Source organism: Passer montanus, unplaced genomic scaffold (genome assembly GCF_014805655.1).
Source record: "Passer montanus isolate IOZ18808 unplaced genomic scaffold, ASM1480565v1 scaffold44, whole genome shotgun sequence".
NCBI lineage: Eukaryota > Metazoa > Chordata > Aves > Passeriformes > Passeridae > Passer > Passer montanus.
Window position 1 is genome coordinate 6,237,684 of NW_024369262.1, and position 13,462 is coordinate 6,251,145.

Below are 13,462 nucleotides of genomic sequence, written 5' to 3' on the forward strand. Positions count from 1 at the left end.
GAGAAGAACATACACCCAGAGAAATCAAATGTTCCCTAGAACTGATCAAAGATCGGGGTTCTACCACATCATTCACAACTCATTACCACTGTTTAGTAGCAATTAACTCCTTGGGATTTGATTGCAGACTCTATGAAGCTTTCTCCATCCACACCACAGCTGATGGACAGGAGCCAGCAGAGCAGGGCAGAGCTCCAGGGAAACAGGACAGTACTTTCCCAAGGTTCTCATAAATTCTATTAACACTTTCAGTTATCTCCATGCCTGCTCTGAGTTCTGTACTGCAACAGCCCCTTAAGTGCTTCCCTTTGTCTTCTTCCACTGTGTTACAGCGACCCTGTTAAAATCTCTTCCAGAAAATTAGGGAATTTCATGCAGAACACACTGTGCATCGTGGACCCTCATCCCAGAGCCCCTGCATCACCCAGGGCACAGCCTGTACCAGCTCCTCTGTCCCGTGTCTGACACCCCCCCTGTCTGTCTGCAGATGGATCTTATGCTGAGCAAATACTCCCATTCTGGAATTTCAACAAAACAATAAATCCCAAATATAGTTCATTTAAAATTTGGCACTTCCACTTTATGTACAGTAAATGACCCATTTTTCAGCTGTTGGGACTCTCAGGCCATGATCCTTTTAGGATGAGAATGGTGCATTTCTGCCCAGTAATTACTTCATGCATCAGTGAGACAAAGCCTTGTTTGTCCCCAAATTATCATTCTGTGGCATTTCAAGTGCAATAACCCGTTTGCAGTTATTTCACTATACTGAAAACTGGGAAACTTCTCAAAGGCAAACAGTTTGTTCTAAAAAAAGCTATCTATTAAAAAAGAACAAACCAAGAAGCAAAAGCTGTAGCTGTTTAGGTTATCAACATCCAATATCCACCCTAACCCTGCCCTCTGGCAGTTTGAAGCCATTCCTCCTTGTCCTGTCCCTCCAGCCCTTGTTAACAGTCTCTCTCCATCCTTCCTGTAGGCTGCCCTGAAGCCTCCTCTACTCCAGGATGAAGAATTCCAATCCTCCCAGCCTTTCCCTGTAGGAGGGGTGCTCCATCCCTTTCACATCTGGACTCGCTACAACTGATTTTAAAGGCCAAAGCCAAACACTCATCACAGATTTTTAATCAACAAGTGAAGTACAAAGGGAACGAAGGCTGCAGGGGCAGCAACACCCAGGAGCTCACTGGCCCCATGCTGCCTGGCAGCACAGCAGCTCTGAATTTCTGCATTTCAGTCACCTGCTGGATGAACAAGGGCAGGTTAGATGGAACCACATTAAGGCACCTATTTGGAGTTCAGCAACGTGGCACTGATTTGCTTCAAGCCTCATTTCCACTGCTCTGATGGTAGAGAAAATGAGCTGTTTGGTTAAGCTGCTTGTCTCAATTTTTATGAATGATCTAAACTATCTGGGTAAGTATTATTTAAAGACAGGTCCTTGATGATGAACAAAGGCATAAAAAGAACTTGTGGCTGGAGGCTGAAGCTGAAAAAAATTCAACACAAAGAGGCAACTTCATAAAAGAGAAGGCAGTAAATCACAGGACAAGGTTATCAGAGGGTGGGGAACTCTTCCCCACTCACGTGCAGCACAGCCATCACTGAGACCTTCCCAGTGCCTCACTGGAGAACTGCCACTGGGCATTCCATAATCCATATTATGCAAGAGGTCACAGGAGAGGATTGGGATGCTGAGCCCAGAAATCTTCAAGGCATTGCTGCAGCAACCACCATCACCAGCTGGAAACCCTACTACTAAAACATCCACATCTGAATGTTTCTGTGCATAAGGAGACTGATCTTGTCCAATTCTTTGCAAGCCCAGCCCCAGTTTTCAGCAGCTTCAGTTAAAAATTGTCTCTACGGAGGCACAAGGCAGGGGAGCCATCGTGGCTGGCTTGGAAATGGAGAATTCCTTAGAGCAGGATGGGCATTAGCAGACCACACTCCTCCTGCTGCAGGGTTATCCATGTTTTCCTCCACACACCAGTGTTTGTGTTATGCCTCTTTACTCTTGTGAATAATTGCTCTCATTAACCCTCCTGGTCACTGCAGCTGTGGCCCGTTCGCAGCTGAAACCATGGCTCTGGAGCTGCAGCACTGCCCCCAAACACACAGAGCTCTGCAGACACCAGCAGGTTTGGACTCTTTTCCCTTTGCTCTCCTCTCTGCCCTTTCAGGATCACTAATTTTCAGGGCAATGAACCTCAAGTTTTAAAGCCTCTAACACCAGGCACAGATCAGTGAGCAGCCGAGAACAGGACAATCAGTGTTCAATGTTCAAGATGTTCTTATTTCTCACTCATTCAAGTTATAAGTGGAGAAAAATCTAATGAAGGACCTGGGCAGCTTTGGGCCTCAGCCAGACATGATATTTAGGGAAACCTCCAGAGCAGCCTCACTCACACTGAAGGATGGGGCAGGAAAAGGGAACAGGCTCCATTGTCACTGGCTGCCACTGACAGTGCTGGGAGCAGGACCATCAACACACACCAGCAGCTTCTCTCTGGAAAACCTCACCCTAAATCTAACAGTAAGGTTACTTTAAGGGGTAGGGGGAAATAGAAGATGAAAAAAGCCTTTTACACAATTCTCTGCAACATCAAAATCCACAGCTTTTCTCAGAAAAACTGTGCCTTAAAGGCAAAGGTGCTTCAGCTCTGCTCGGACTCGGAGAACAGCTCTAGAGACCATTTTTTTCTGCAACAAAACACAATAATCTAAGCAGAACTTGAAGGAGAACCTTCTGGCTGGAGATTTATGGGCACTGCTATATTAATTTCTCAGTTTGCTGTCTGCAGCTCCAGCTGCTCCTCCCTCCAGGGATGCGCCTGCAATGGGAACGGCCCCTCCTCAGCAGAACACCCAAAAGCTTAATTTTAAACCAGGTCCAGCCCAAAGCCTTTGTTTTCAGGGATGGAGGCTGAAACAGAGAGGTGGGAAGAGGTAACTCAGGTGGTTCCAAGAGATTCCAAATGCACTCTGTAAGCCAGTGATGCCATGCAGATGCAGTGATGTGTTTAGGTGGAAACAAGGCATGCAGTGCAGGGCAGAGCAGAGCAGATTTAAGCAGTTAAGAAAGGGTTAGACAAAGGAGTGAGAAAAATCTCCAGCTCTGTTCCACGTCTCTTGCTGCTACAAGGCTTAACTAACTGAACAATTTAAAATAGGTTTTACATTTCCTCCTCCTATTTTGCAGCTGCCACCAGGTCCTCCTCTTCTGAGCATTACGTTTGATCATTCCAGCATCACGACCAGACAAACTTTGCTCCCATTAGTAAATGTTCTACAAGCCTCACACTTGTGTAACAGTGCTTGAAGAGTGCTTTACAGAGCTGACCCCTATTAATACAGACTTCCTCACTCCCCGTGGGTACAGAAGCCATGTGCAGGCAGCACTTTAAAATCACTTTACCTCAGCAGAGAAGGAAGCTGGGTGCTCCAGCACAGGGCACTGTGTCTTGGGGACATGAAGAACCACACGCCCCAGGCTGGGTGTTTTACACCCCTGCATGTGGCACAGAGGGAATGGTTGGCTTTTTGGGATGCTGCAACCATGCCCTTTTATATCCCCTTTGAGGTTATTAACCAAGGAGCAACCTGGGCAGCAGAGCATTGGGGTGTCCTAAACCCCAGACAGGAACCTCCTTCCCTCTCCTCCTCCTCCTCCTCTCAAGACACCACGACAAAGAAGCCTTAAGCACAACATAATAATTCCCCTTATCTCTGGCACCAGTTCCTTCTCCTCACCTGGAAAATTCCTATTTGACATAACTCTACACAGGACCTCCCTGCCCACACTGACGGCTGAACATGGGACTGGCATTGGGAAAGAAACTGAATTCAGCTCAACAGAAAGTTGGGTTAATGCTCTCACAGTAACAAACCCCATCAGTCTGGGACTTTGAACCATCTTGTGTTGCATTTCCACTGCCCCAGGCTCTGCAGGAGCGTGACCCAAGGCTGAGCTCATGGCCTTTGCAGCACCAGTATTAATAAGCAAATATATTTCCCTGAGCTCTGCGAAGTTTGTGAAAATATTTGTTTTTCTCACCTCTCACCATATACAAAGGTTTTAATAAGCTTTAACAAACATACAAGCAAACAAACCCTTAATTAAAATAAATAATTTAAATTTCTAACCTGAAGACTTCTATGAAACTTTGACAATCCCCAAACACTCAGGTGATGATGGGAGAAAATATAACTGGGATAAAGGACAGTGCAGGAACATCCCACCACAGTGGTGGAGGACCAGTGGGGATGCTGCAATTTCCTCTCTCCTCAGTTAGGAGTGCATTTTGTCTTTTTTTTGGGTATAATTTTTGCTGTAAACACACCTTGCATGTAACTGTTCCTCTGCAGGTTCTTCAAACAGTGGGTCACACGTTTTGAGTGATGGTTTTATTCTTTTATTCAACTGTCATTGGTACTGGTTATTTGGGGTGTCCAAACCAAAATATTAAAATTGCAAGCTAAGAGAGCAGCAACACAGCACATCCTTTGTAAACAATTTATTATTATTTTCTACCTCAGTTACTTACAGGAAAAAAGTCATTAAAAAGAAAAAAAAAAAAAAAGAAAAAAGAAAAAAAAAGAAAAGCACAGATGGACTATTTACAAAAAAATGAGAAAATTCACAATAGCCGAAATGTTTGCAAATCATGCACACTAAGACAAGTTCACAAAAGCAAAGCAATTCATAGCAAAAAACCCCAAACAAAATAATAAGAAGCCATACAGATTAAAAAAAGCTATTGCCTGCAGAAAAGTCAAAAGAAAACTACCCAAGTATTACATCAAGCATCTTTAATGAAATGAACAGCACAGCCATGGATTGTAGAGCCTTTGACACTGACATTTTCAACAAGTGGATTAACAAACATTAAAATGCATTACAGTTCTACTGTAAGCATGCACCATACTTCTCACAAACTTATCCAATGGGTAGCAACAGGAACAGCAGAATTTAAAGAGAATGTGTGTTTTCCACCCAAAAGTCCAGAATCTGGTTTGTTAAGTACAGCCAAGGGAGGGAGGTTTGCAGCTCTCCTGCCACCTGGGTGCAGAGGAAGTGATGCAGCTTAAGCAGGGAAAGCTTGGCCACAATTTAGGAAATTTGCCCATGATTTGCAAGCAAAGTTTGGAAGGAGAAGCAGCTGCAGGGAGTGTGCAGGACCATCGCTGGTCAGAGTTAGATCAAAGAATCAGAGAAACCCAGAAGGGTTTGGGTTGGAAGGGACCTTAAAGCTCACCCAGTGCCACCCTGCCACGGGCAGGGGCAGCTGCCACTGCCCCAGGCTGCTCCAAGCCCGCTGGCTCTGGGAGCAGGGCAGGAACTGCTGTGGGGGCTGCAGCTGCCTGAGCCCCTCTCTTGGTGGCATCTCACCATGGCAGCCCCCAAAGAGCCCCAGGGAATGGGGCAGGCGTGGGGCTGTGACACACGGGGACAGGGGATGCCCAGGAGGGTGGGATTTGTGCCACTGCTGGGCACCATGTTAAGAAGTGCCAGTCACTCTCTTTGGGGCTGTCTGTGAGACCAAATCAACCCAATCATCCTCCTTGCTGCGTTGGTGAAACGGTTTCTAAAAAGTTTGTGAGAAGTCATGCCTTCGGAACGCCCCTGACCCCATCCCTGTGAGTTACATTCCAAGTGGGCATTAAAAACTCATAACAAAGCAGAGAAAAAAAAAAGATTAAAAAAAAATAAAGCAAACTCAAAGCAGTGAGGATATGGAGCCTTAAAAAAAAATAAAAATAAAATAAAAAGTCCAGTCAATCAAACCAGCCAGTAAGAGCAGCAATTTTTCAGTGGACATTGATATTAAACATGGACCACCCAGGCTTTCTCTGTCTCTCTCTCATTAGCACTGTAGTAAACCCCGATTAATTTGTTATGCATCTTTAAGAACTAGTTGATAAAAATTATGTCTTGTGAAATCGGCAAATAGTCTGCAAAGTGAAATAAGAACAGAAATTAATAGATTAAACTGAAAAGATAAGTCCCAGAAATTAAAAAAAAAGGAAGAAATACAGAAAGGGAGTGATTGCAATTAAAATAAAATAAAAAAAGAGGCAATGTACTGCATGAGGAAGGGCTGGGAGGAATAATGGCACAGGAGGAGAGAGAGCAGTTGCCAAAGGGTTGTGTGCCCTGCCCCTGGAGCCAGGGGCTGTCCCAAGACCTGGGCAATGTTGGGGATGTGGGAGAGGACGTGGGACAGCCCCTGAGGGACAAGGGCATGGGATGCAAATAGGTGGGTGGTGGCAGAACCCCTGGGAGCAGCCCAGAGTGTGACTGAAGGTTTTCTGTATCTGAGGCTGCAGCAGCAGTGCAGCCAGGGCAGGGCAGGGAAGCTCCTGCAGAACCAACCACAGCACTGAGGTTTTAAACCTGCCACCCTCCTCCTGCCCTGCTCCTGAAAGGCTCCCTGGAGCCAAGCTGTGCCCTGTGGCACTGGGCTCTCTGCCCCAAGCACTGCAGCAGGGGGGACACCCCATCCTGCTGCTGCACCATCCCCACACCACGCGCTCCGACGGGCTGTGGTTCTGGAGACAGAGCCCCACACCACCTGAGGAACTCCCAACAGCTCTGGAAAGCTTCTGCTTGCTGCTAAGGAGTAACTGACCCGAGTGGGAGGGGAGCAGGGGCAGAGCCTGCCAAGCACTCCTCCCTCCCAGCCACAGCACTGAGGTTTTAAACCTGACACCCTCCTCCTGCCCTGCTCCTGAAAGGCTCCCTGGAGCCAAGCTGTGCCCTGTGGCACTGGGCTCTCTGCCCCAAGCACTGCAGCAGGGGGGACACCCCATCCTGCTGCTGCACCATCCCCACACCACGCGCTCCGACGGGCTGTGGTTCTGGAGACAGAGCCCCACACCACCTGAGGAACTCCCAACAGCTCTGGAAAGCTTCTGCTTGCTGCTAAGGAGTAACTGACCCGAGTGGGAGGGGAGCAGGGGCAGAGCCTTGGGGCAGGGGAACTCAACAAGGTGAGACAGGGCCCTGAGCATCTCCTGCAGTCACCCGCAGCTTTCTGCTGGGGACAACCCACCTGGATTTATTTTCCATATTCAATCTCTGCAGGAGACTGAAAATAACCAGGCAGCAACTGGAAGTCCAGCTTTGATAAAAACAGGCCCTTAAAAAAATCCATCTAAGAAGGGGTCGAGTCAAAGGGTGCCTTTGCTGTCAGTGAGCAAACACGGTTGCTTTAGACATGTTTGTAATTAAACTCATCTAACCTCAGCAGATTTCTGACATTAAACCTATCAAAGGAGTCTCTCCTTCGTATGAATCAGCTGGCACATGGAATTGTGAGGAGTCAGAGCCTGAGACAGCACACAAACAGCTGCTGAAGCCTCCTCCTCACTCCAGCTCCTGGCTGCAATCCTGCCACACCTGACTGGTTCCAGCAGAACCAGAGGTGCTGTCACCTGCATCTGGGGACAGCTGCCTTGTCCCCACCAGCACCGTGTCCCCCCAGCAGCTCTGCTGTCTGCCTGCCACCCCAGCTGTTCCAGACCTGGCCTGGTCCAGGTGGGAAGATGTTCCACAGGTGGGAAGAGGCGGCTCAGCCTCCAGAAGAGCCGTGCATTTGTGAACTCAAGTAAACAAACCCTCACAGGGCTGTTCCCCTCGGTCCTGGGAGAAACAGCCGCACAATAACCCCATCCCAAGGACACTGCTCATCCTGCAGATGACAACAATCTGTATTTTTCCACAGCAGGGTCTCATCCTAACGACCCAGGGCTGCACACACAGCTCCACGTCTGTCCCAGCGTGCTGCAGGTGTAGCCAAGCACTGTCCACGTCCTCACCCACCCTAGAAACCTTCCTGAGAGGTGCTGGTTTCCCTCCTGCCCTCCCTGCTCACTGCAGGGTGCTGTCCCTGTCACCCCAAGCTCCCACCCCTGCGCTGTGAGCCCTGAGGAGCACGTGGCCCTTGTGACAGGCTGCTCAGGAATTCAGGGTGGCCAGGTGGGGCTTCAGCCACAGACCCAGCACAGCCACTGCTCCTCTTGTCCCAGCTGCCTGGGAAAGCCCTGGGGTGGCAGGAAACCCCGAGCCCTGTGTGGTGCCACCCCACTGTGGGAAGGGCACCTTGGGATGGGCTTTGTGGGATGCCCCATCCCTGGAAGTGCCCAAGGCCAGGCTGGCCAGGGCTCCCAGCAGCCTGCCCTGGGCAAGGTGCCCCTGCTCACTGCAGACCTTTGGAGGTCCCTTCCAATCCTGTCCTGTGCTTCCACCACCTGATTTCCCCAGAGCTGGGCCCAGCACGAGGGCAGGGGACAGAGCTGGCCCCAAGGCCAGCACCACACGCTGCCCACTGCCCCTGGGAGGGACCCCAGAGCTGGGGCCCCAGGGCAGCAGGGACGCCGCAGGGTGGGACGTGCACTCAGCAGTGAGGTTCACTTACCACAGGCCAGCACGGGGGCTCCCTGTGTGTGTGTCTGTGTGTAGCTCTACGGAAGGAAAAACCCATCAAAGGCAGGGGAACAGCTCTCCAGTGATCTCTCTTGCTTTTATGGTTTTTTTTAATTTAAGAAGTTTGTTTTCAAATAACCAGTACCAATTTATACGTTAGGGAAAAAAAGGTGTTGAAAATATGTCGCTATAAAGGTCTATTTTAAAATAGTAAAAAAAAAATAAATAAAAATTTGATGTTGTGTGAGATGCTCCCTGCAGACTTGCCTGTCTCAGCTTGCAGCTACAGACTTCAAAAAAAAAAAAAAGAAAAAACCCAAAAAAACAAAAGAAAAAGAAGGAAAGAGGGGAAATAAAGCAAATCTGCAAATGAAATGTACGTACCTGGGAACTGATAACTGTAACTTGGGGCAAATCCAGGATATCCTCGGCCATATGTTGCAACAAAATTCGGGTAACCTTGATCACAGAAATGTAAAAAAAATAAAAAGAGAGAGAAGTTTGAGGATTAATGAAGGGGTCTTTTGAAGTTTGTTTTTTTTTTTGTTGGCTTGTTTTTTAACACAATGCACAATGACAGGGAGGATGGGTGAGACCCAATTTTACGGAGGGTATTAAAAAATCAGATTTATTCTGCTCATGCCAAACTGCAGAGAGGTTTCATCATTATCCTGAATAGAAACATCTCGAGCTGGCCCAGCTCCGAGCAGGAGCCCTGTCACTCTGGTAATTAACATGCACTTTGGTGTCTGGAGCCCAAGGACTGTGCATACTTGTTAGCTGGAAGAGTAAATGCCAAATGCTAAGGCTAAACACATAACACGGGTTTGCTCTGACATTTGGAGAGCTTACAATGAATGTACTTTGCTTCAGAGCTATTGACAGTTGGAGATTAAGGTAGTAGTAATTCTTTATCCCGGGAGTGTGAAGGACAACAGTTAACACATCAAAGAGTTGGAGGCAGCAGCAGCAGCGAGCCAGGGAGTCAAAGAGCTTTTAATTTTTCAGGAAAGTAAAAGGAAGCTGCCCGAGGAGCTTCTGAAGGCCCCTTCTGAGGCAGAGCAGAGACCTCGGCAGCTTTGGGAGGTTTATTAGGGGAAAAGCTCACTTGAGAGCATTTCGTGAATAAAAACACCTCAGTGAAGGCACAAAGTGGCAGCGCTGCTGGCTTCACTCTCCTGTGTGTGAATGAGTGTGCTGGATGTGCCACTGACCCTGGCTGGCAGCAGCCCTGGGCTCACACACTGTGCCACCCCTGTTTCTACTCCCCCACAGCCATTCTCTCTGCTCCCACAGTGGCTATTTGCTCTGAGCTGGATGGCCAATGTCCCAAGGTGTCCTTTACACTCAGGGGGTTTCCTAAAATTCTAACCTCACGTTGATCCTCAGCATTTCCTCACTCAGTTTTCTTAAAAACGGGCACCACGCCGTGCACTGAGCAGTGCAGAACGAGCCCCAGCATCAGCCCAGGCCTCTCCAGAGCCAGAACCCACCAGAAGTTCTCTCCTGCTGTCTGAAGCCAGTGGGGATCTTGGCAGCAGCTGGGCTGGAGCTGAGCACAGGCTCAGAGTGAATGTCTCTTCTGGGGGGCTCCTACCCTGCTTTTATTTATCCTGTAACACACCCATCCATCACTCAGCTGCTTTCCTGCTGCAGCAAGCCCCTCCATTTCCCATCAGATTTATACATACGTGCAGCGTACCATAAATCATCATCTAAAAGTGGAAGATAAAAATGCTTGGATGAATTCTGATGATGGGATTAGGCAGTGGCAGCGCGGGCAGCCCGGCCAGCCCGGCGCTCAGGATGTGTACACACTGCTTAGCCCTCCTCTCACAGCTCAACAGCTGGATTCCCTCAGAAATTAATCACCTCTGTCATTAAGTCAGATCTTTCAGAGTTAAGCTTTACAAACCTTTTTTCCTTTCTTTTTTTTTTAAGCAACACTATTGATAAATGGATTGTTTGCTAAGTAAGTAGCGCCATCAACACCACTGAAAAATCATCCACTGCAGCCCCTCTCTCCTTGCCACGAGGAGGAATTCAGTTTGCCCTGTTTCAGGCAGTTCTGAAGCAGATGTGCCAGCTCACAACTCAGGGCACAGGGGCTGACATTCTGAGCTCTGCAGGTGTGGCACCTGTGGCTCAGCCAGACCAGCACGGTGGGGATGGCAGTGCCCACGGTGCTTTGATGCCTCCCCTTCTGCTGCCTGCCCTGGAATGGTGCTGGCTCTGACCCCAGGGCAGCCCTGCTGTCCCTGGCCAAACCTGGCTGTGCCTGGCAGCCCCAGCAGCAGCCAAGCTGCCCGGGGGCTCTGCTGGCACCGCCAGCACTCAGCGCGCTCAAAGTCAGGCAGATGAAATCATAAATTTATAATACAACATTACTTCAATTTTCCTCTTCATTTACTGCTGCAGTGCCCAGCTCTGCTCTAACGACTCGAAGCCTGATCCTCGTGGGGACACTGCCTGGCTGAATATCAATGGTGTTTAACACCACGCCTACGTGGATGCTTCATCAGGCCAAAGGATGCCCATGCTGACCTACCCAACACTCCCATTAGGTGCCATCCTCATCCTGAACTGGGCACAGAGAAGCTGATTTGCCTGGGTAGTCCTGGGGAGAGACCAATTCCTTGTAAGTAAACCAAAAATCCAAGTTTTGACTGGATTTGCTCCTTCAGAGCAAGACTGTCCTGTCCACGGAAGCAGAACTCAAACCAGCAGTCAAACACTGCTTCTACCCAGCCCCTCTCCAGGCTGTGGAAATGTCTTTGCATTTTAAAATTTGCTAATGGGGTGGACAAAAGCTCATGGTCAATATGTGGGAACGCTGAGCACACAGGAGCCAGGGGACCCGTGCAAAATTAATCCAAATGCTCCAGAAAATGCAAGGAAGCTGTTGTCTCCAAATGTTGCTCTGAGTTGCAGCTGCTACTCCATTGAACGGTGTCTGGTGGAAAAAGGAATGACTTTCTTTGAAGGGCACAAGCTCCACTAATGCATGAGCTCAGCCTACCTAGACTGAGCGTGAGCAGAACACAGAGCCCTGCCAGAGCCCTTCCCAAATCCCTCCCAAATCCCACCACACATCCCTCCAGCACTGCGGGGTGTCAGCTTGGGGGCCGAGCGCCTCTATCTCTGGAGGGGTTTGCAAGCTAAAATGAGCCTGATTTTAGCATTGAATACCAGGATGATGCCCATCTCCAGGAGAAATGCCAGCCCCAGCTCAAGGCAGGCAGTGCAGGGTCACCTCCAGAGCTGTGTGTCACCATTGTGGTGACTGCAGTGTCCCAGAGAGCAGCTTCAGATGAGAGGGGAGACAAAAACCATCTCCTCTTAATGCTGCTCCTCTGTTGCTCTCTTCTTTCCAAGTTTCCAGGCACAGACCTGAACAGAGCACAAAAAGCTTTGGGGCAGTGCTGTGACACCCACATGCCCTTGGGTGACAGAGCTCCTGGTCTGCACCCCAGGCCAGGTGCCAGTGTGAGGCTCCAGGCAAAAAGAGAGTTTCTTGGTCACCAAAGTGCTCCCACTCAGCCACAGAGGGGGGCACACAGGGCCTGTTTGTGGGCATCCAAGGGGCTGGGGAGCAGCTCTTCCTGCTGGCTGGGCTGACAGGGAGGGGAGAGGAACTGACTGCTCCACTCTTCATGCAGAGGCTCATTAAAGCCCTGCTCTCCCTGAGACCAGCGTGTCCCAGCAGCAGCAGAGCCCCAGACAGCCCAGCAGCCCTCCTGGCACGAGGCTCAGCCTGCCCCTGCTCTCCCAGTCAAAAAATCCTTTCAGAACACTTTAATTTTGCTCCAATCAACCAAATCATCACAGAAGCGGCTGCCTGCGCACCTTTAGACCCCGGCTGCTGCAGGCTCCTTGGGGAGGCTGTGATTAATGAAAAAGACCAACTTCCTTAATAGCTTTGGAGGGAGTCGCTCCCCACTCCTTCCTTGGGCTTGTCTCGCGCCTTCGTTCCTCTGATTCCCTCCTCTGCCCAGGAACAGCAGCTGGAGAAGGTGACCTTGAGCAAGGATTTCTGGAAACAGGTATGAAAGCTCTTCCAGAGCAGCCCCAGTTGCTCTGGCTCAGTCCAGCTGGGCACGGAACAGAAGACACAGGGCAGACCTGAGCTGGCCTTGTGAGTCCCCACGGAACACTCAGCAGCAGCAGTGATGGAACTCTGTGTCTGATCATTTGATGGGTTAATTATGCCCCTCTTCCTGCAGGGATGGGCCCTGCAGCCTTTGAAACCGGGGCTTTCTGACGGCCATGAGCAGCTCTGCTCTCCCGTGCTGCCATCTCCTTGTTTAGCACTTAATTATTTAACACGGTGCCACGGTAGCAAGCAGGAACTTGGAAGATGAAAAACCAGCTCGAGTGGATAATGAAGCATCTGGCCTTCACCGTGGATCAATCACCAATGCTCAGCCAGTCCCCCTGATGTGAAATTCAGGGAGAGCAGTGCGGGACTGGCTGGGGCTGCACTGGCCAGGGTGACCCTGTGCAGCAGGACCAACAGGTGCCCCAGCTCCTCCTCTGTGCAGTCCCACTCTCTGAGGGCTGCTTCCCTTAATTCTCACAGCTTGAGAGGATCCTTTCCCAGAGAGACAGCCCCAGTGGGAACGGACTCACACAGCACCCAGGGGCTGAATTTTCCCTTCAGGACACCGGGGTGGATCCAGCTCCATCCCCTCTGTGCCCAGCTCCAAGGAAAAGGGCTGAGGCACGTGGTGCAGGATGATGCCATGGATCTGTCTGGCTTCCCAGGGTGAGCTGCACCCTCTCCTCCTGCAGCCAGCAGGACAGGCCAGCACGGTGGCACACACACCTCCCTCCACACCCCACCTCAGGCAGCACAGGAGGAACAGCAGAAATCAAACACATTGGCTCAGGCACGCTGGGAACACACAGGTAACGAAATCACCGACTGACTAGAGCAAGATAAATATTTAAAGCATAAAATGTGATTTCCAAACACTCTGGGGCAGGGTGGTGGCGGAGTGTGGGGACAGCAAAACAGATGATCAGCTGCAATAA

General features: G+C 49.8%; 1 protein-coding gene across 27 annotated transcripts in view; it reads right to left on the reverse strand.

Annotated features, from left to right (window-relative positions):
- The window catches only part of MSI2 (musashi RNA binding protein 2), a 201,414-nt gene that overhangs the window by 29,589 nt on the left and 158,363 nt on the right, over positions 1-13,462 (reverse strand). For all 27 annotated transcript variants that reach the window (XR_005628805.1, XR_005628802.1, XR_005628800.1 and 24 more), the window contains one exon: positions 8,813-8,887. Coding sequence is in view for 20 of the 27 variants with exons in the window: in XM_039720438.1 (XP_039576372.1) it covers positions 8,813-8,887 (75 nt within the window). In the remaining 7 variants the exon portion in view is untranslated. The remainder of the gene's footprint in view (positions 1-8,812; positions 8,888-13,462) is intronic.